General features: G+C 46.0%; 2 protein-coding genes across 4 annotated transcripts in view; one reads left to right on the top strand and one right to left on the bottom strand.

Annotated features, from left to right (window-relative positions):
- MTMR10 (myotubularin related protein 10) overlaps positions 1 to 18,513 on the top strand; it is a 55,921-nt gene extending 37,408 nt beyond the window's left edge. For both annotated transcript variants that reach the window (XM_081887645.1, XM_081887646.1), the window contains exons 11-16: positions 2,294 to 2,363; positions 3,071 to 3,141; positions 4,886 to 5,055; positions 10,662 to 10,832; positions 12,169 to 12,351; positions 14,127 to 18,513. In XM_081887645.1, coding sequence (XP_081743771.1) covers positions 2,294 to 2,363; positions 3,071 to 3,141; positions 4,886 to 5,055; positions 10,662 to 10,832; positions 12,169 to 12,351; positions 14,127 to 14,726 — 1,265 coding nt within the window. In that variant the 3' untranslated portion in view covers positions 14,727 to 18,513. The remainder of the gene's footprint in view (positions 1 to 2,293; positions 2,364 to 3,070; positions 3,142 to 4,885; positions 5,056 to 10,661; positions 10,833 to 12,168; positions 12,352 to 14,126) is intronic.
- Positions 18,514 to 19,838: 1,325 nt separating this feature from the next.
- FAN1 (FANCD2 and FANCI associated nuclease 1) overlaps positions 19,839 to 23,072 on the bottom strand; it is a 30,105-nt gene continuing 26,871 nt past the window's right edge. Inside the window, exons 12-14 of one of the 2 annotated variants that reach the window (XR_014162702.1) lie at positions 22,108 to 22,236; positions 20,206 to 20,813; positions 19,839 to 20,109 (exon numbers count right to left, since the gene is read on the bottom strand). Coding sequence is in view for 1 of the 2 variants with exons in the window: in XM_081887617.1 (XP_081743743.1) it covers positions 20,676 to 20,813; positions 22,108 to 22,236 (267 nt within the window). In the remaining variant the exon portion in view is untranslated. Of the gene's footprint in view, positions 20,814 to 22,107; positions 22,237 to 23,072 lie in introns of both variants that reach the window. The other variant, XM_081887617.1, reaches the window with a different exon arrangement.

Consider the following 23,072-nt stretch of genomic DNA (forward strand, 5'->3'; position numbering starts at 1 on the left):
GTCAAGTGGAGCTCACCCTCCACCAAGGACCCAGTTGCCCAAAGGTCCTTGGCAGCGACACATCCCTCCTTGTCCCCTGCATTTAACCAAGGAGCTCTGTGGCTCCCATCATCTTGAGGAGGTGCACATTTTAATACCCATCCACCCAAAATGCATGACCCGATGTTGGGCTGCATCCTGAAAATAGGAGCCAATGCTCCTATGGTGAAGGACTTGTGCTGCCGTCCACTTGGATGAGGATATCCAGGAGAATACAGAGCCTTGCAGGCCCTGCATTGAGAACACTAGCACTAACTTTTTTCAGAAGAAGCAGTGGGTAGGATGTGTTTCTAAATACATATGGTACAATGTATGTGTCTGAATTCACATGCATGTCCCTCACTAACATGTATTCATTCACACACTATCCAGCTGTTTAGGATCTCTTTCTAGAGTTATAAGATGTTTGTTATGATTGTGTGTTTACCCTTAACACACAAGAAAAGCCCATAAGCAGTTCTCACACAAACGGAATAAAGATTGGTCTATGACATGAAATAAAAGTGACAGAATATATTAATGCTGCTTCAGACAGCAAAATTACAATTAAAGCAGTGTTGAACTTTTACCTAGATGAGCAATTCTTATAATTCCAATATTTCTGTTGTCTCTTCCTAGAGTTTCCTGTCTATTTCCCATTTTGTTTATTCTGCTTGATTGAAAGTTAAAATAATATAATCCTAGTGAGTGATGACTAAACTGATTATCCTTGATTGTTTCCTGTTAAAGATATTTTACTATTATCTGTGTGGAAACCATTCTTTTACAGGTGCTGGTAACTAGATTACATGTGCTGATCTTTACATTACGAGTTCAGGATGTCTCGTCAATGCCTTCTAGAACATGTTTGAGATAGACTAGTACCAAGGTCAAGAAAAGTTCATAATGAGGACCCCCCTTGCATATTAAGCTATATTTACACGTGCCATGATCTACAATAATAAACCACAGAAAAAGTTCAGATTGCCACACACCTATTTACACATTCTCCTTGTTGTTGTTTAGTCGTGTCTGACTCTTCATGACCCCATGGACCAGAGCATGCCAGGCATTTCTGTCTTCCACTGCCTCCTGCAGTTTGGTCAGACTCATTTTAGTCGCTTCGAGAACGCTATCCATCCATCTCGTCCTCTGTCTCCCTCTTCTCCTTGTGCCCTCCATCTTTCCCAACATCAGGGTCTTTTCCAGGTAGTCTTCTCTTCTAATGAGGTGGCCAAAGTATTGGAGCCTCAGCTTCCTAGGGACCTTTAATTCTGAAGACCTGGAGAATACTGTCTGTGCCTAAAAGGCTGTTCATACATTTCTGGAGTAGAATAGGGACTTTAGGCTGGTTTGAAAACCCTAATTAGCAGGGTGATAATTAATGGCAGAGTTAACAAACTGTGGATAAATGGTGGGAGAGGTTGTGCTGTACCTTTGAGGGGAACTAACCCATCCCTGATGCCTTAACCATAGTTAAGAGACATGTGGCATCTCTCCCTACTGTACTAGTCCTGTGGCCCAGCTAGCCTAGTAACCTGTTCTCACAGGAACTACAAGCAGGACCTGAGCAGAACAGTGCACTGCGCTCCTTTGATTCTCAGCAACTGGTTTCCAGAAGTATACTAGTTTGTTCCCAATGAATGGTTCCCTTCTAAGGGGAGTATTTCCCTCTTCAAGAGTGCCACTCTCCTTGCCTAAGACGCTCATTCTCCCTGACAGTAGAGGAGCTATCGTCGTGAAGTAGGATGCAACTATAACAACCCTAACAGGATGTTTGCCTCCCTTAGCTTTTTTAAGTCTACCACCGTGGCCTCAATGGAATGAACTTGTTCCTGCACAGCCAGGCACTCATTGCACCTCAGACACACCCACGGTTTCTCCAACAGGGAGAGTCCTACATGTGACACAGTGCAAAACACTAGAAAGCCTCCAAACCCTCCTGGCACTCAACCCATGTAATTGTTTTTGTCATTTAAGATACTGTATTGAGAGTATGGCTTTTATTAGATCATAGAAAGAAGGGGCAGATCATTGCATCCTGGCCTGCTTGCCCTGCCAGGGAATGCACATATCTCCTTAACACACCTTGGCGTTTTGTCATGGGATTGCATTGGGAGTGAACAGGAGGTGTTGATTAAGTGAGGAGTGGAGAATGGGCAATTGACTTGAGTCTGCTGGGAGTTGACTCCTCTAAAGACAGTAATATCACTATACGACCCTCATCTTTCAAATATGGGGAGCATGATTTCTTACTTTTCTCTTCTGGTCACAGAACCTTTTGAAGAAACGGAGGAGAAATGGTTGTCTTCACTGGATAATTCACACTGGCTAGAGTATGTGAGGTATGTGCAGAAGCTGCAATTAAAAATCTCTGTTGACAGATTTATTTGCATCCCAGATCAGAGGTCGGCAACCTTATCTGAGGATGGGCCAGTCGATGCTCCGTCCGTCAGAAGAGGGTCTGTGCACACACGTGCTCTTCCGGGTCGCAGGAGCGCCAGTGCGCCCATGCTATTTCCGGCGCTCCTCCGACCTGGAAGTGGGCCAGAAATAGCATATGCGCATGGGCGCCTCTACGTCCCACACGTGTGCGCACACACTATTTCCAGTGCACCTCCGGGTCGGCCCGTGTGCATGCATACAGGCGCCATCAACCCGGAAGTCGGTCGCCACACCAGTAAGAGCGGGGGGCGCAGGGGTTACCATGGGCCGGTTAGACAAGCCTCATGGGCCACTACTGGCCCATGGGTCTTAGGTTGCTGACCCCTGTCCTAGATGTACAGAAGATAAAATATTGACAAGCACTGTGTCACTTTGAAGTGAGAGACTCAATGAGATTCTCTACACAGTTTGTAAAAAATGTTGTTCTTGGACATATATGATTCCGGGAAACTAAATTTCACTAGAGATTTAAAGTGAGTTTCCCTCTGCAAATATCTTGCAGTGCACAGCTTATTCCAAAATAAAGCTAATAGTGGACTTGCTTGAGTATTGAATATTTCTAAATAATTTAAATAAATTAATATAGGCTTTTTTTGTCTTGGTCTAGACTTTTCCTGAAACATTCCGCAGAGCTTGTATACATGTTGGACTGTAAGCATGTTTCGGTAGTTTTACATGGTAAGCTGCTCAAGTGTTTTTAAGCATGTTGATGCTGCTGCAGACATTATACCAGTATATTTAGGAATAATTGTAGTAGCTGTTATCCACTACTCAAAGTGTGGACACCATTATTAAATTTATCCTTTCCACTGTGTTTATCTCTGACCTCTTTTTTAAATTATTATTAAATTTGTATACTGCCCTTCATCCATATATCTCAGGGCGGTTCACAGTATAAAAATACAAGATAAAAAAACACAAAATACATAATAAAAATATGAACAAAACAAAACCAATAACCTCCACCCCTTCCTCTTCCCTCCTAGCCAGTTCCCTTCCTGGTGCTTGTCTGGTGTGCCTTGGCCTCGTGGCTTCATGACCTGGGCAGTGCAATAGGTGGGTTGTGCCTGCCAGGCAGCTGTGCAGGCAGACTCCCATTCCCCTCACAAGGAGACCTTTTCTGCTATATTGTCCACAATAGTCTTAAAAAGCTCCCAGAACCCAGTAGCAGGTTAGAATAGGAGGCTTTGCCTTTATGATTTTTGGAAACTTTACTGTTCAGATGTGGTGTTAAAAAGGTAACCCTTCTAATAATAATAATAATAATAATAATAATAATAATAATAATAATAATAATAATAATAATAATAATAATAATTTATTATTTGTACCCCGCCCATCTGGCTGGGTTTCCCCAGCCACTCTGGGCGGCTTCCATAGAAACCAGAAAACACTAAAATATCATACATTAAAAACTTCCCTGAACAGGGCTGCCTTAAGATGTCTTCTGAATGTCAAGTAGTTGTTTATCGTTTTGACATCTGATGGAAGGGCGTTCCACAGGGCGGGCGCCACTACCGAAAAGGCCCTCTGCCTGGTTCCCTGTAGCTTTGCTTCTCGCAATGAGGGAACCACCAGAAGGCCCTCGGCACTGGACCTCAGCGTCCGGGCAGAACAATGGGGGTGGAGACGCTCCTTCAGGTATACTGGGCCAAGGCCGTTTAGGGCTTTAAAGGTCAACACCAACACTTTGAATTGTGCTCGGAAACGTACTGGGAGCCAATGTAGGTCTTTCAAGACCGGTGTTATGTGGTCTCGGCGGCCGCCCCCAGTCACCAGTCTAGCTGCCGCATTCTGGATTAGCTGTAGTTTCTGAGTCACCTTCAAAGGTAGCCCCACGTAGAGCGCATTGCAGTAGTCCAAGCGGGAGATAACTAGAGCCTGCACCACTCTGGCGAGACAGTCCACGGGCAGGTAGGGTCTCAGCCTGCGTACCAGGTGGAGTTGGTAGACAGCTGCCCTGGATACAGAATTGACCTGCGCCTCCATGGACAGCTGTGAGTCCAAAATGACTCCCAGGCTACGCACCTGGTCCTTCAGGGGCACAGTTACCCTATTCAGGACCAGGGAGTCCTCCACACCAGCCCGCCCCCTGTCCCCCCAAAACAGTATGAAGAGGTGCTGGTAATATAGGCAGCCCATTACTGACCTCCTCTTCTACAAAAACAAACACTGTACTGATTAACAACTAAATAAACACAGTTCTGAGCAAGCAGGTGTGTTACCATTTTATTGTAACGTTCAAAAACTGATGCTTATAGGATTGATAATATTTTGTAAGTGGCTTTGAGGTCCGTTCGAAAAGCATTATAAAAACAAAGCACATGACCCTGTGCTATTTGTATTGTTGTTAACATCTCCCCCCCCCCCCACTCACTTCATATTTCTTTTTTTATATCACTGTTACAAATGTCAACTACAGAGGAAGAAGGGCGCGACCTGAGCTGCTGTGTGGCTTCGCTCATTCAAGTGATGCTGGATCCCTATTTCCGGACCATTGCTGGTTTCCAGAGCCTGATTCAGAAGGAGTGGGTCATGGCAGGGTACCCGTTTCTAGATAGGTGTAACCACCTGAAGAAATCTGACAAAGAGGTACTTAAGCTTAATAACGTGTGGCGCTGTGGTCTAAACCACTGAGCCTTGAGCTTGCCGATCAAAAGGTCAGCAGTTCGAATCCCTGCGACGGGGTGAGCTCCCGTTGTTTGGTCCCTGCTCCTGCCAACCTAGCAGTTTGAAAGCACGTCAAAGTGCAAGTAGATAAATAGGTACCGCTCCAGCAGGAAGGTAAATGGCGTTTCCGTGCGCTGCTCTGGTTCGCCAGAAGCGGCTTAGTCATGCTGGCCACATGACCCGGAAGCTCCCTCGGCCAGTAAAGCGAGATGAGCGCCGCAACCCCAGAGTCGTCCGCGACTGGACCTAACGGTCAGGGGTCCTTTTACCTTTACCTTTTTTATACATTTGAAATGGACTATTCCAAGGAAATAACAGGATTTGGGGAAATCTCTGAGGGAATAGAATCATAGAATTGTAGAGTTGGAAGGGACCCCGAGGATCATCTAGTCCAACTCCCTGCAATGCAGGAATACGCAGCTGTCCCATATGGGGATCAAACCTGCTACCTTGGTGTTATCAGCACAATGCTCTAACCAACTGAGCCATCTGGGCTGACAGGAGGGCAGGAGGCCAGAAGAGTGATGGATTGGGAAATGCACAGAGAGATGAGAAGATGCACTTTTCTTTCAGGGCTGTAATTATTTGAGAACTGGTTTTAAGTTTGGGAGATGCTGGAATGTGCTGAAGGGAATTATTTGAATTGTCAAGATTTGGACTGTGCCTTCAGGTCAGGAATACAGTTGAAACCCCAACTACCTTGGGCAGCTCTGGCTGGCAAAAAAAGCAGGGAGAATTGGCCTCCTTTTGGGATGCATAGCACCATGTTAAGAGCATTGTGCTTAATGAAACAAATCCACCCCCCTTTTAAAGATTTTTTAAAATTTATAGTCAGTAGTACAGAACCTTCCCTCCAGTGAGTATGTTGGAAATATATTTAGAAACCCCACAGAGGGGCCAACAACATTTTCTCCCAGTTTTATTCAAGTGAACATTATTATTATCATTATTTATTGTATTGGCATACTACCATCTGAATATCACAGGGCAGTTCACAACGTAAAACTGTAACAGAAAAGGCCCCATTCTTGTGCTGCCACCCTCCAGACCTCTCATGAATGAGGTACACAAAGAAGGGCCTCCAAAGATGATCGCAGGGTCTGGGTCAGCTTCTTTGGCAAGAGACTGTCCTTGAGGGATTGCTCTCCTGAGCTGTTTAAGGCTTTATAGATCAAAACCAGCACTTAGAATTGGGCCTGGAAACTAACTGGCAGCCAGTGCAGTTGGGCCAAGATCAGTGTAATACGCTGAAACAGTCTTGCTTGTCCCAGTGAGCAACCTGGCTGCTGAATTCTGCACCAGCTGAAGTTTCTGGGCCATCTTTAGAGGCAGCCGCATATATAACACATTGCAGTAATCTAACCTAGAGATAGGGAATAAATCATTTGAAGTCCATAATGTGATATCGGATTCATAATTTTTGACCTGGTAATATTGTGACTCATATGTGTGCACGTGCAAAAATCATGATGCAGGAAAAACCATGAAGCCAGCCAATGCCTCTACATAGCTCCATCCTTATTTCAGACATTGTGATATATCAGTGTGTTGTGATCTTTAGCTGGTGATATATCATGGTGTTGAAAACCAGATATCACCCAGCCCTAATTACCAGAGCATAGATGAAAGAAGTTGGTCTATCCTTGTCTAGATATGAGTAGCACCTGGGCCACCAGCCAAAGGGCTGATGGAAAGCGCTCCACACCACTGAGGCCACCTGAACCTCAAGCGACAGCAAAAGATCCAGAAGGCCCCCAAGCTACATACTTGTTCCTTCAGAGGCAGTGTAACCCCATCAAGAGCAGACAGTCTCTCAGCCATCCAGTCTAGGAAATCTCCACATTGAAGCCAAAGAACATTCCCCTCTGGAAATGACATCCATGTAGGATCAGAACCACCGCAAGGCGGTGCCACCCACCCCTAACTTGGACAGCCACTCTAGAAAGATACTGTGGTTGATGGTATCAAAAGCCCTGAACAAGCATTGCTAATTTGAGGTTTGATTTACATAATCAGAAATTATTACCTTCAGGTTGATACTACAGTGGTGCCTCGCAAGACGAAATTAATTCGTTCCGCAAGTTTTTTCTTCTTGCGAGTTTTTCATCTTGCGAAGCACAGTTTCCCATAGAAATGCATTAAAAATCAATTAATGCGTTCCTATGGAGACCGCTTGCCAGGCTGGCAGTGCAGAGAAGGGCTTTTCTCCCCACCGCAAGCCTTCAGCACAGGTACGGGAACAGAGGGGAAGGCGCACAGCGCTTCTCTTCTGTTCCCGGGGCTTGCGGTGGGAGGAGGGTTTTTCCTCCCCACGCCAACATTCAGAACAGCATTCTGAATGTTGGCGGTGGGAAGGAAAACCCTCCTCCCACCGCAAGTCTTCAGAACAGCCTTCCGAAGGCTGGCGGCGGGAGGAGGTCTCTCCACCCCACCGCCAGCCTTCGGACAGGTACGGGAACAGAGGGGAAGGCGTGCAGCGCTTCCCCGCTGTCCCGGAGATTTCCCTATGGGCTTTCGTCTTGCGAAGGAAGCCCATAGGGAAATTCGTTTTGCGAAGCGCCTCCAAAATGGAAAACCCTTTCGGCTAGCGGGTTTTCCGTCTTGCGAGGCGTTCGTCTTGCGGTGCACCACCGTAAAGGGTTTTATCCTAGATGGCCCGTCGACACAAGCAAAGAATTTCAGGATGTTCTCATATTTCTGACTGTCCTGAGTCTTATGGTTTCTCTGTGGGACTACAAATTCCACCCTGTGACTATTGACATGCTCATTGGTGTCTTATCTTACCAAAAGTTTTCAGCTGTTTCATGAAATTTTAAACAAATCTGTTTCAGAAGTGGCTGTGCAGCCCTATGAAGAATCAAAAGTCCTGAAGCTTACAGAATCGTGTGGGATTAGAACTAGACTTTTTGTTCTAATGGAATTGGTAGCTAGGTATAAGCTTTGTTGCAGCTAATCTTAGAGCCATGCAAGACAGAGAATTACAAAATAGAGCCTAAAAGCCCAGTGTTGGCTGAAACAGTGGTTTAGCAGAAATTAAAAAATGCAGCTAGTTAAAATCAGGGGAAGAGTGATTTGGGACCCTAGTACATTGGTGCTTTGAAATAAAATTCTCTCCTCCCAAGCCATGAGAAATCTGACACCACTCCTAGCATAGGCTTCAACAAGCACTATTTTCACAATAAAAATTAATTAAAAAAATTAATTAACAATGACAGACAGAATCTTAATTTAAGGAAACATTTATGTCCTCTAAAGAAATCTGAATGAAGAGCTGTCTGCCAGGCAGAAAACTACATTTCATGGTTCACTATAGTTCAAACTGCTAAGTTACAGACTACTGGCTCTAGTCAGAGGTACTTGAATGTAAAGTAGGCATTTCCATATACAGTGGTGCCTCGCAAGACGAAATTAATTCGTTCCGCAAGTCTCTTCGTCTTGCGAGTTTTTCGTCTTGCGATGCACGGTTTTCCATAGGAATGCATTGAAAATCAATTAATGCGTTCCTATGGAAACCGCCTTCCCCCGACCTCTTCTGGCGGGCGGCATTTTAAAATCGCCCGGGACAGCGGAGGACTTCTCCGCTGTCCGGGGCGATTTAAAAGCCCCTGGGAAGGCAGGCAGGGGGGACAAAGACTTTTGCCCCCCCCCCGCCTGCCTTCAGAAAAGGTCCAGGACAGGCGCGGACCTCTCCGCAAGCAGCGCGCTCCTTGCGGAGAGTTGCAAGAGCGCCCAGGCTTTCCCGCCCCGCCGCCGGGCTTCGGGACATCGTTCCGATGCCGGGCGGCGGGGGGAGGCTTTCTCGCCGTCGCCCGGCATCGGGACGATGCCCCGAAGCCGGGCGGCGGGGGGAGGCTTTCTCGCCCCGTCGCCCGGCATCGGGACATGGTTCCGATGCCAGGCGGCGGGGGGAGGCTTTCTCGCCCCGTCGCCCGGCATCGGGACATGGTTCCGATGCCAGGCGGCGGGGGGAGGCTTTCTCGCCCCGTCGCCCGGCATCGGGACGATGCCCCGAAGCCGGGCGGCGGGGGGAGGCTTTCTCGCCCCGTCGCCCGGCATCGGGACGATGCCCCGAAGCCGGGCGGCGGGGGGAGGCTTTCTCGCCCCGTCGCCCGGCATCGGGACGATGCCCCGAAGCCGGGCGGCGGGGGGAGGCTTTCCCGCCCCGCCGCCGGGCTTCGGGACATGGTTCCGATGCCAGGCGGCGGGGGGAGGCTTTCTCGCCCCGTCGCCCGGCATCGGGACATGGTTCCGATGCCAGTCGGCGGGGGGGAGGCTTTCTCGCCCCGTCGCCCGGCATCGGGACATGGTTCCGATGCCAGGCGGCGGGGGAGGCTTTCTCGCCCCGTCGCCCGGCATCGGGACATGGTTCCGATGCCAGGCGGCGGGGGAGGCTTTCTCGCCCCGTCGCCCGGCATCGGGACGATGCCCCGAAGCCGGGCGGCGGGGGGAGGCTTTCTCGCCCCGTCGCCCGGCATCGGGACGATGCCCCGAAGCCGGGCGGCGGGGGGAGGCTTTCTCGCCCCGTCGCCCGGCATCGGGACGATGCCCCGAAGCCGGGCGGCGGGGGGAGGCTTTCCCGCCCCGCCGCCGGGCTTCGGGACATGGTTCCGATGCCAGGCGGCGGGGGGGAGGCTTTCTCGCCCCGTCGCCCGGCATCGGGACATGGTTCCGATGCCAGGCGGCGGGGGAGGCTTTCTCGCCCCGTCGCCCGGCATCGGGACGATGCCCCGAAGCCGGGCGGCGGGGGGAGGCTTTCTCGCCCCGTCGCCCGGCATCGGGACGATGCCCCAAAGCCGGGCGGCGGGGGGAGGCGTTCCTGCCCCGCCGCCCGGCATCGGGACGATGCCCCGATGCCGGGCGGCGGGGGGAGGCTTCAAAAGCCGTCCGGGGGCTTTTAAATCGCCCCGGACAGTCCCGGGGCGATTTAAAAGCCCCCGGTTAGGCAGGCAGGGGGGGCAAAGACTTTTGCCCCCCGCCCGCCTTGGGAAGAGGTCCAGGACCTCTTCCCAAGGCGGGCGGGGGGGCAAAAGTCTTTGCCCCCCCTGCCTGCCTTCAAAAGCCGTCCGGGATAGCGGGAAGCGCTTCCCTGCTATCCCGGACCGCTTTTAAAATGCTGGCGGTGGGGAGCAAAGCCTTTCGCCCCCGCCGGCCTTCCTGGACCTCTTCTGAAGTCCGGAGGGGGGAAAAAGGCTTTGCTCCCCACCGCCAGCATTTAAAAAAAGGTCCCCGAGATTTCCCTATGGGCTTTCGTCTTGCGATGCAAGCCCATAGGGAAAATCGTCTAGCGAAGCGTCGCAAAACCCGAAAAACCCTTTCGTCTTGCGGGTTTTTCGTCTTGCGAGGCATTCGTCTTGCGGGGCACCACTGTATGTTACTCCAGTTTGTACACTTGCTTTGTAGTGCATTATATTTATGTAATAATAATCTCAGCATTGATTTAATGGTGACTGCAGTAAATGTAGGGCTTGAGCAAATTTGCATAAGTCTTCTGTGTGTAACATCTTCCTATCATTTCCCTCCCACTCCAGTCTCCCTTATTTTTGATGTTCCTGGACTGTGTCTGGCAACTGCTTGAGCAATACCCATCAGCCTTTGAATTTTCTGAAGCTTACTTGACGATATTGTACGACAGCACGCGGATCTCGCTGTTTGGTACCTTCCTCTTCAACTCTCCACATCAGAGAGTGAAGCAAAGCACGGTGGGTGCTAAACATTGTCTGACCTCAAGTAGAAGCTACAACACATGGTTAGGAAGCTGGAAAACCACCTCCAGTAGTCAAGGTGGAAGCCTCTTAACTGTTGTGCCAACAAGGGATTGCAGCTCACAGCTATGAGATGGAAGAGCAGTTGGCACATTAAGGACCAAAAAATAGACTCTGCTGATTTCTTATTTGTATATTGAGTTTTAATTAACAGTAGTGGTATTTGTCATCAACATTGCTAACGCCACATGCGAGGAACAAGTTGCACTTTGGTCCTGTGGTATTCTTGCCCTAAATTGTTAACCATCAACTTGAGAGAAACCTTCAGCAAAACCATCTAGGAGAAAGCCATTGTGATCAATAGATTTCAGTATAGGTAGAAAGTTTGGGTTTTATTTTGCCTTTGTTCCTTACCATTTTTCTAGAATTCTTCGAGCAAAAATAAATGCAAAAATACCTTTTTAAAAAGTTAGGATTCTTATGGGATAGGTTGAGACACAGCCACATTTGTATACTGGGGAACCGTGGAAAATATTTTCTCTGAATAGTTCTGGGGTCTCCAATGCGGAGGCCTGCAAGGCACTTCCTCCCTAATGCTGTGCATGATTTCTGTACTTTTCCTTTTATTCTCGACACACAACACAGTGGGAGGGGGGTATGCAGCTATAGCTGTGCCATTGGAGCTGGGGGAGGAGAAGCAAGGAACAGGCTTTGTCACCTTGCAGTTCCCCTCTGTAACAGACAGGGAAAGGGAAAGTAGCATTCCTCAGGGAGAAGGCTCATTTGACAATATATTGGTCTGGCTCTAGAGGAAGCCAAAAGGGGCTTGTTAGGTTGCCTGCTGTTGATTTCAATGAGGTCATTCAGTTGAACTTAATATCATAAATTAGAAAGAGACTGTTTCAAAGTTGAAGAATTTCATTAACCTACTTCAAGAAGGCTTTTAGCAATTGGAAGAATTGTGTTTAAATTCTGGCAAAACTCTTTTAAGGCATCACCCAGTAACGTGGCTTTCTTCTCTCTCCTCAGATGTCCATAGATGCCACAATGTTTGGCCTCATTCATTTTAATAATATAATATAAATATAACAAAATCTCTAAGCAGTTCACAGAAGCTACAATAATAAATTCACAACGAAAAGAATCAGTTCATATCAAAATCCAATAAATCATTAAGCAAAACATCACAAAAAAATCCTTTGTGTTCCATTACCATAAAGAGAGGGGGGAATGCAGGATCTTATTTTTCTGCAAAGAAAGAGTTTCATATTTATTGGTGAAGTGGGGTTGTGTGTGTATATATGTGAACTTATCTGAATTTTCTTTCTTTCAGGAATTTGCCATAAGCAAAAACATCCAGCTAGGTGATGAGAAAGGCCTCAGATTTCCTTCTGTTTGGGATTGGTCTCTTCAACACACTGTGAGGGATCGTATGCTCTTCCACAACCCCTTGTACATTGGGAAGAGTGCACCGTGTGTGCACAATGGGGCTGTGAAATACTTCAAGCGATCAAAGGTAAGAATGGACCAGTGAGTCAGTCCAGCTATGCCAGTGGTGCTGCAGTTTAGCTGCTGCAAAGATGGTGCCTCATTGCTGTTGGAACGGGATCCATTTTCAGTGCACTGGGCCAGCAGTATCCTGCTGGAGAAAATCAAAGAACTGAAACAGGGGCAACACTTCTAGTCCCAACTCACTGGCCAATGCAGGAAATCCAGAATGAGAGCATTCCCAGCACTGGGCTGCCCAGTCGCCGTTTGAAAATCTCCAGTAAGGGAGATCCCATCTATGTAACTGGCTCAAGAAACTTCTCCCAATGTTCAACTCAAATCCTGTCCTGAAACAAGTCCATTAGATCTTGCCTTGCCCTCTGGGACAAGTGAGAACAAACAAGTCTTTGTCCTCTCGCAGGATCTTCAGGTAATGAAGTGCCGATACTTGCATTTATTTCATACTACATTGTTCATGAGAACTCTGCTTCAACTTTCCAGGTAAAGCAGTTTTCTAGCAGGTGATTCCCCACCCTCAACATGGTTAGTGGTTTTGACCTTAACTACCAAGGAAAGCAGTGTATGCTTGGTTGCCTCCAATCACCACATGATTCAGAGATAGTGAATGAGGGAATCTGAGGGCTGCCTACCTACTGACAATGTCTGATAGGAGAATATAGTTAGAGGAGGGAGAAGGAAACTGATGGGTGGCTTCCCCAAATCATTCAGTCCCAATTGGTGGGATGTCGTAATACATACAGAGCCCATGAGCTGGGTGTTTTGTTGCAGTGTTTCAGTCAGTGCTTTTCTTCTGTTTTTAAGGGCAGGTACTGAGTACCCCCAGGAAAAAACCACTGGTTTCAGTGATTTTTCAGAGCAGTCTTGCCTCTTATGCAGTAGTCCACCAGCCAGAGCTCACACAAAAGCCCATGTCGTAGGTGAATGAGCTTGCGGGGGGGGGGGGGTGGTCTCCCTGCCTCCTCTGCACCCAGCATAGAAACAAAGCAAGCTGCTGGAAGAGAGCCCTAGTCATCCACATCCAGTAGAGAAGTTACTTTTAGGGCCCTATTTTCAAGGTTTCTTTGTGTGAGTACTGCATTTATTGCAAAGTTATTTCTCAGAACTGTTTCTTAGGTCACGGGATAATAGAAAAATAAGGGAGATAATAGTATTGGACCAGTTACTTTTTCAAGTTCACACATATCTTCTGCTGACATAATAAAAGGGTAGCTAGTTTTTACCTTACATGTGTGTGTTTTTAATAATGGAACCATTTTTTTTAGCAAGCAGACAGATTAGACACAGCATTTCAAACACTGACCTGCATGAAATTCCATATTAGTGTGGTTATCTTTTAGAACCCTCTACTAGAAAAAGAATAGTGGAAGTGACTAAAATACTTGCATAGATAATTAGGTTTGCTCTCCATATAACCAGGAATTATCCACTATTTCATCCTACCTAATGAAGGACGTACTGCTGGCGAAGGATTGCATATGCTCTTGCTAATGGAAAGTTTCACATTTCCACATGCAGCTTTGTCTCATTACCTTTTTGGCCCCAGAAAAATACTTCATTATTATATGGCATCTGTTATTGCAAATTGTGCTGATTTTTCCAAAGGAGATTTGACAAATTCATGGAAGAATAGAAGTCCATAATTTTGGGCTATATTAATAGTATCTAGAAGTAATTATTCCAGGGATGGGGGTGGGGTCTACTTAACTGTAACTGGAGCTCCGTGGAGATCAAGTTGAACCTGATGGGAAACTGAAGGTATTTTACTAACTTTTCCCTTCCCAGAAGAACTACAGTTCAACACTCAGGGGCCTCCCGCCCTCCCTGAAGAACGGGATTATCAGCGAGCAAGACTTTCTTCCAAGAAGAAATTCCCTAATACTAAAACTGAAACCAGACTTTCTTCACCACACGGATACCACCACCAATGGCATGGAGCAATATTTCAGAGAGTGGTTTTCTAAGCCAGTCGACCTGCATGGTGTAATCCTGCCCCATCTCTCTGGAACACAAATCAAACTCTGGAAACTCTGCTACTTCCGCTGGATCCCTGAGGCCCAGATCAACAGTGGGGGCTTCATTACTGCCTTCCATAAAATCTCTTTATTAGCAGATGAAGTAGATGTTCTGAACCGGTGTCTGAGGCAACACAGCGGAACCCCACCTTTGCTCACTAACACTTCTGAACTCGATCAAAGCCGGATGTACTTTAGAGCAAATGGGCTCAATGATTCTTCCACAACCCCAGACTTCCTTTCTTCCTCTTTCCCATTTTCTCCTGTAGGGAATCTCTGCCGACGGAGTATTTTGGGAACACCACTGAGCAAGTTCTTAAGTGGTGCCAAAATCTGGTTGTCCACAGAGACACTTGCCAATGAAGACTGATGTCTTTAGAGACATAGAAGGGAGACAAGGAGAAGAGACTGACACACCATTTTTTGCAGCACACCGCTAACCACAGCACCAGAAACTGTAATAGCTTTATATACTAAGGTTACTTATGTTTTGCACAAAGTATTTAAAAGCAGCTGTGTCATGCTTTCAGATCGCACAAATTTTATTTTTATTTGGGTTTTGTTTCATTTTTCTTCAGCAGTCCAATAACTAAGGCACATACCATTTGAGGTTAGTCTCCCCACAAACACACCACAGTCTAAGGTCTGACTGTGTTTTATTTGTGTTCCAAAGCTACTATTCCCTGCTGCTGATTTGAAGCACATCTCTTGTCAGCTTGGATGAATTAACAGATGAAGACAGACATTAGAGTCAAAAAAGTTGCTGCATCAAATTTGATCGCTACAATTGGTTCAAATATAAGAGCCACAAATTTTGTCAGTCATGTTTCAAATTCATGGCATGATTCAGCTGAGGGTAGGGACTTTTAAATCCTATTTATTTCAATGGTACTTTATAAAAGCACCTTTCCCGTTGAAATAAATTAAAGTGTTCATCTTGATCAGGTTGGCTATGGGAATGGTGGAGAGATCTAGTTTAGTCCATGAGCATTTTTCCTCTTTTCATTTAGTATTTGAAACTGCCTTTTAGTTTACAAAATCTGCCTATAGGACGTGTGCTGACCTCACTACCCCAGTCCCTCAACTGGGGTTTGCTTTAACGTATGGTTAAGGCGTACACTGGCAGCCGTGTTAGCTTGGCCTAAAGGATTCCCCCTTCACCTAGGATCAGCAGCTGTGGTTTCAAAGTAGGTGTCAGTTCCATCCGCTAGGATGAAAGGAGTCCTTGGTAGCACTAACCATAGTTAAAGTGGAGAGGAGAATTAGCTGCCAATCGCATTACCATAGTTTGGTGTCATTACAGCTGAACAAACCTCAAAATAATGTCAGTCGATTATAGCCTTAAAAGTGCCTTTTCTTGCATTTGAAGTAAGATTTCTCTCTCTCCATCATGGAATTCAGTTACTCTAATGTGGTAAGCTAATAGGCTACACATTAGTAGTATCCATTTCCAGAATCTCATTCATACCACAATTTATGGATGTTTCCAAAAGCATCTTATTCTTTGACTTTGTGATCAGGAATAGAAAACTTAACGAGAGTACCAGTGAAGTATATATTTAACTCAATGGGTACAGAATATTAGGTGGAAGATCTTAGGCCCAAATTAAGATTGCTGTAAAATGTCTTTCAAAGAAGATGCCTGTACTTGTATTTAAATTTTTCTTTTAAGGTCAAGTTTGGTGCTCAGTGGATGCTGATTTTTTTTGATGGCCAAAACAAAATGGCATGCGGAATGTGTGGGATAGTGGTGTATGAAAGAATTAACTAGAAAACCTTGATATATTAAGAGTTTTTTTGGGCTTTATTCCCATGCCAGTAACATCCCAGTTTACTTACCGAGTACCATACTGTTGCTTCATTTCACACGTGGTCATGAAGGTGGACTAAGATTCACATTCGAAAGTGGTCAGCTAGTTTATGCAGTGTCTTCAGTGGCATGTGCCAACATCCAGAAAGTGGATGTTGTTTTTGTGCAAAATCAGCTCTACAGTAGAGCATCGTGCCCCTTTTCCCCAGCTACCCCTTCCAGGCCTCTTATCTTTTGCACATTCTGCCCCTGATCCAAAGCATGCATGTAAAAGCCAAGTGAAAAACTGCCCTTCTGCTGCTCAATTGTCTGGCAGGGTTTAGGGTTTGTTTAATGCCAGGCAGCCTCACACTGCAGATCAGAAGGCTTCTATGTTTACAGGAGCTGTGTGTGTGTGTGTGAGAGAGAGAGAGAGAGAGAGAGAGCAAAAGACTTGGATCAGACTGGGATGTTGGGCATGCAGTGCCATCTTCAGCATGCCCAGCCCATTGAGCACCTGTAGTCTGCAGTTGCATTGGGTGTCTGTAAAATACTGTAAACACACACCCCTTTGCACACTTGACCAAGCTTCCACTAAGTGAAAGTCAGGTAGACTAGTGTCACTGGAAAACAGGCAAGGGCTGATCAGTATTGGCTACCTGTCCAGGGCGCTTCTCTTCACAAGTTTAGTGTCTTGTTAGAATGGACAAAGTTTTGTTCCCCTAGTGTTAAAATTCATCACATGTCCAGTTTGTATACCAGTTCTCTTTGTACCAGATCATAGACTTTATTAAGGTGACTTTATATTGATTTTTACTTAATGCCTAATAGTCTTAATTACATTTCAGATGTACCAAATTTTGCTAATTAACTGAAAGTGTGATGAATATACTTTGCAAGAATTACTGAGTAAGGTGTTTTAACGTTTGAGACATGTGTCCCTTCCTTACAGGAGTTTTTTTAAAGTGCATTTTTGTAGCCTGTGCCCTTTTTATCCTTTTGATGTTACTGAACTTTGCCTTTAAGAATGCTGCCTATAAACTGTCCATACCCAAATGGCTTTCAGACTAGAGAGTAAACTAAGCCGGGTTTATACGGTTAAGTCCCGGCCAACAGTACCTGGATGGCTGCCCAGGTTCGTACTACTGTAAATGAAAGAGACTGGGAAGGAAGCCTGTTTAGCAGGAGAGCCTGAACTTTGGAGTACCGGGCCTGTGATATTTTTAACTGGGCAAAATGCTGTGAGTCCTACAATCAGAAATCAAGGAAGTAGTGGAGTGGGGCCGGTGAGCAGTGCTTTCTGATCTAGCCTTGCACAGTCTTGTAATCACATAGTTATGGTGGCCTTGTTGCCCCTCCCCCTCCTGCCCCGTCATATGACAACATATAGAGAAGTCTCTGTGGTTTGACTGAAGTGGGCTGGGAGTGGCTACCCACGTTTCTTGATGCAGCGGTACCACAGGGCAGGGTGGAAGACAGGTGACTTGCCTTCTGGGTAGCAAGCAGACATTTAAACCTTCACAAAACCCCGAGGTAAATTGCAGCAAGTCCTTGACTGAGGAAATCCAGGCTCCATTGCTTATCTAAAGGGCTATGAACTGACTGTCAGGCTTCAGCCAGCCCCTCTGCTACATGCAATGCCTTCACTCAGTTCAAAAGGGGGCTTGTAGGTGGGCACAGTCCAAAGGGATTGTACTTTCTAAAACCAGGTACCTTTTTAGGAATTTTTTGTAAGTGTAGAAAAGAATAGATGCTTATTTTTGTATTTTTTTGTTTCACCCTAGCAACAAGCAAAATGCAGCTGCAATTATTAAAGGATATTTTTGTTTAAAAAAGCAGGGGGGGTTGGTGCGTGGAGTTCTAAATGGATTATGGTCCAGGTAGAAATCAATGCCTTTTAGTTACTGCAGAGTGGAAGTTGACTGTTACGTAACTTATCATGGAAGTGCAATTATATTCCTTGTGCAGGTCGTGAACCAAAGAGACGCCACTGAAAAGTGTGCGTTTCACATTGGCAGAAGGAATCCTGTTTCTAGAGTGGTTGTTTTTGTAGATTCTCTTTCAGTTTAGCTGTTAAATCTCCAAAGAAAAGGTATACATTAAAACCAAACCTGTTGTAAAATTTTATTTAATTAAAGGCTGAAGTTGTTAATCAGAAAATTGACTGCAGCAGTCAGGACCCCCTGCAACTCAGAGGGTGAAAGAGCCCCTCCCCCCTTTTGAAACGGAATCTAAAGCCTTGATGCCGAAAACAATGCCTTACTTGAGTAAAGCAAAGCTGACAGGAACACGTACAAAGAGAACCCCAACCTGTCAATGTTGTGAATATGAAGTAAATCAAGACGTAATTAAAAACAAACAAACCTTCCGGTGTAGTCTTTGTTGGTGTGGAATTTGCGACTTTTTAAGAATGGTGTGCATTAATTTACATAGTACAGTTACCATCCATATGTACCTGAGTGATGGGACATATCTATGTGAGAACAAGGTTTAAATATGTTCAGTGCATTTGAAGAACATTTAAGAGGATACTCTTGTGGCCTTTTTGCAACGAATTTATGAAGTGTCACTTTGGCTTAAACATTCCCTACATCCACCAGCATAAAATCCAGTAGTGTTTTTCCGGGGGGGGGGGTATTGGCAGCCAAGCCTTCGTAAATTGGCAGTGACCCATTTACAGTGGGGCAGAGCTGAGAGCTCTGCTCTTGTCACTTGCTTGTCTTTGTAAGAACAGGAAAAAAGACTAAGTGCCGGCAGAGAGAAGGAACAAACATTCTTACAAAGTAGGAAAAAACTTGAGGACTGTTTTCAGTCACATGCTTGAGTATGGAGGGAAAACATCTGAAGTAGGGATTTAGCCGTTTCAGGTTTCTGCACTTCAGAATTCCCTTGCTGTAGTCTAGAACTTAACCCTAGTTCACCAATTCTGCAGATGACCAAACTGGGAGGGGTAGCTGGTGCCGAAGAAGACAGAATCAGAATTCAAAATTACCTCAGCCTTAAATATTTGAGTGAAGGACAACATTTCCCCTCTTCCTCCTTTCCGGCACAGCACTGTACAGCAACCAAAGTTCCATGTTTATGACTTGTACCATGGGTGACTTTGTTTGTCGCAGCATGGTGGGTGGCTTCTTGGTGGCTTTCATCCTTGAACCAAGAGCAGCTCAGGTAAGTGGAGGGGAGAGAGCAGGATGGCAAACCAGTTGGCTGTGCATGCTCACGCAGACCCTTTGGGCTGCTTCTCTGTCATAAGGCACCGTGGATGAACTTTTGTTAAGGCCACATAGGCTGTAATCCCAGGCATGCTTACTCTGGAGTAAGACCCATTGGAATAAATGGGACTTACTCCCTAGTAAACAAGTACAAATTCAATAGGTAACCTTTACAACAACGCTCTCCAAATGTTGCTGGTCTGTCATCCCTACTTATTGTCAGTCCTTGTTGAGGATGCTGGGAAGTGGGGGCAGGAGCATCTGGAGGGCAGCAGGTGGGCAGAGCAGGAGACTGCTGTCCCACAGTGTCTGGCGGGGGCACTGGGGTCACAGTGGCAGCAGGCAACCACTGCTGTTGGTTCTCCTGTTCCTTTCTCCCAGCTTTCCCATAATGGTTGTGTGTTCTGCGGAGGGCAGGGAGGCAGCACATAGCCTTTTACTATAATATTTGCATTAAATTCTCCTTAATAAATTTATCAAATCCATGAATTGTGTCTTTAATTATAAATTTGCAATTAATTGCACATATTACACTTGTAATTTACAATATGGAAATTTAATTCAGTAAGTGACCTGTGGGTTCTTTGTCAAAGTACTCTTGCAGCCCACTTGGTCCGAGAGGTTGGACTGCCCTGCAAGAGTGGGACTGCAAGTCATGGCTATTCCCCCCCCCCCCCCCTAAGCTCAGTCTGACTTTGGCAAAGCTTAATACATAAGATTGCAGAAAAATGCAATCTTTTGGAATTAAGACTCTTTTGGAAGAGTGTCTTTGACTTGTATTTAGGAAAAGGGCAAGGAAGGGTGTTAAACATACCCAAGAGCCCATTGCTGTGGTTGTCCCAGCCAACTGCAAAGGCCAGGGCTTTTGCAGGAGTGGCAATGCACAATCCAGGCTGAAATGAGCCACATGGTGTGACGTCAACGTCACCACTACCACTTTGCATTGAGCTGAGCCACCACCTAGCAGTGTTGTTTCCAGAAAGAAAACACAAGCCTGCTGCATTTTGTCTAAACCCGTGTAGCTGAGACATTTCTCCTAGCATGAGACAGCAGGCAGCTGCCAGGTTTAGCTGAGGCAATGCTTGATTTCTGAGGGCTGTTGGAACAAGGAGAATCAGCCAGGGCTGCTATGTGCAAGAAAGGGTGCAGAAGTTAACCTAATTCAGAGGATTCCCATGAAAATGAAAAGTCACATCCTTTCTCAGAATGACATCTGAATTTGTGTCGTCTTAGCAGCTGCATGCTAAAGGAACGAAAACTGTGAAATGTGTCCCGCTTTTGTTACTCTGGCCTTGAGCCCAGCAACCTCAATAGAGTCTCAGCTCAAGCGTTTACTTTTAGATCCACTTGCAACCACATGGCAAACTTCCACTGCTGCACCCAGCTTCTGCAACTCGGCAAGCCATATCATCTGCTTGTGAGAAAGGCGATCATTGGGGCCTTTGACTTCCACCAGCTGAAAAGATGATTCAGAGAGAGAAGGAGAAGTTTCTCAGTAGGTTTCAAAGAACTGCTTTAAGGGAGTGGGCTGAAGGAGTACTAAGGGTTTGCATCCATTTGGTTTTTTACATCCTATGCCCTGAGCCCTGCCCTCAGCCTTTCCCACTTAAATCACATACATGAAATCTGCCATGTTAAGCTCTAGGTCCCTAGGGAGAGCGAACTCTTTTTAGTTACATTTCCATCCTAAACAGAAGTTGCAGGATGCAAAGATTTGCAGCCAGTGGTAAATCAAACCAGAGCAAATGAGCGCAAGCCAGGTGGCCTGTTGGCTCCAACCAGAGGAAAGCAATGATAAAAACACTTAAAAACACTTTTAGAACAAGGCTGATTCTGATGTAATCTTTTGTAGGCATCACTCATCAGAAAAAATGAGGACATGGTTTCTTTATTTGTGATTTCTGTAGAGAAAAGGAGATGGGATGCAGAACTCAATTACCTGACTGAATTGTTACAGGTGATATCCAAACAGTCCAACTTGGATCTGCATTTTGAATCACTGAAAAATTCAGATGCAATGGCTGCCTGATGAAGCCAGTTTCATAGTATGTGTCTTGTTCTTCCCACAAGGGGAAAATAAAAACAAGTGTGCTTTCCTAAAGGCGCACAAGCTTTGCAACCTGCAAAAAACATTTTTTGGGAGGAGGATTCTTGGGATCTTTAAGTTTGTTTAGCAGAAAAACAACAACCAACAGGATGCAAAATCATTATTCTGAGGATTTTTATTCAAGACTTGCAGGTTCATCCAGAGAATAATGATTGATATCTAATCAACTACTAGTGCTACCCATAATAGTATGCAATGTAAGACCACAGAATCAATAAAATTCCAAAGAAACAAACCCAAGAACACTTTAAAAAAGCCTGCCAAGCGAATTGTGCCTGCCAAACCTCTCTGAGGAGCAAGTAGTTCCACAGCATTGGGGCAACCACTGAAAAGGTTCTGCTAACGCTGCTCCCTCCACATTCAGGAGATGCCACTTGCTCCAAAGCAGCTCATGCTCAACAATAAAACACTCCAGCCTGGCTCCAGCCACCTTCCAACTAGCCTGAGGCAGTCAATGCTCAGAGGCCAGGCAGAACTGCTGCTTATCAGCCTCATTTCTTGATATAAACTGCTCAGATATCATTTACACTGATGACTGCAAGATGGGGGGGGGAGTTATTTGGCTCCACCTGTTGGGCACTCTCATACATCACATCCCTGACCTGTACACTCTGCAACTTTAACAATGCAGCTGGGGTCAAACCTTAAAATGGTGATCTTCCGTTCTCCAAACGACGAGGTCAGGGAGGCCGCCCCTGCAGTGACGCAGATCTCTGCTCAGCTGTCGGCAAACTCCACTCAGGAAAGGACCCCCAAAGCAACGCGCCAGGTGCTACAAAAAGAAAGACCACCTTTTCTCCCAAACTGCAAGGGGCTAGAAGACAGGATGGGAACCTCTGGCTCATGAGCCCCTCTGCCCCCAACTTCACTCTCCAATGATAAGGGTTTTTTGTTGTTTTTTAAAGGTTTGGCACAATGGAAGAATTTTGAGAAACCTTACTACTGCCAAGAGGGTGCCGATGGGAAGGGTTAACCCCTCCCTGTGCACTGCAACCCCCACAAAGATCATCTCCTCCCCTGGGGAGGCTACAGGTTAACTACATAGTAGATGAATGAGCAATGAGCAAATGGATGTGTGTATGTGAAGCAGCATCTATAACAGTTGTAATCGTACACCAATGAGCACTAACTGACTTCTGCAAGAACCTCATTTGTTGTTGTTTTTTGTTTAATTTCATAAAATTTATTCAGGCACCGAAGAGAGTGCGGTGAAGGTGCCTGCCTGATTTCTGACAGGCAGGGAACTCCTCTAAGTGCAATTCTAACAATTCATCAACCAACTGCATTTTCACTGATGTGAACACTGGTAAGACTTCCATACATTCATATTGCCACATTATTACGTTGCTTGCCAAAATCCCCTAGTACAAAACTCCTCAGGCAGTGGCCCCTCCCCACCCTCCTCCAGAAGGGTTTCCTGCCATGCTGGGCTGTTGGGCTTTGCTTGCTTGCTTTCTAGCCTTAAGTTCAGAGCAATTCAAAAACATTGTTTTGTAACTCATATACCTCAAATACCATTTTTTCAGTAAACTATAGAAGAGGCACAACACCTCAAATTAAACTGAAGTATCAAGCAAGATGGACACCTCCCCTTTTCCTGTAAGAAGG

The sequence above is a fragment of the Podarcis melisellensis genome (genome assembly GCF_964234715.1).
Source record: "Podarcis melisellensis genome assembly, chromosome: 14".
In the NCBI taxonomy this organism is placed as follows: Eukaryota; Metazoa; Chordata; class Lepidosauria; order Squamata; family Lacertidae; genus Podarcis; species Podarcis melisellensis.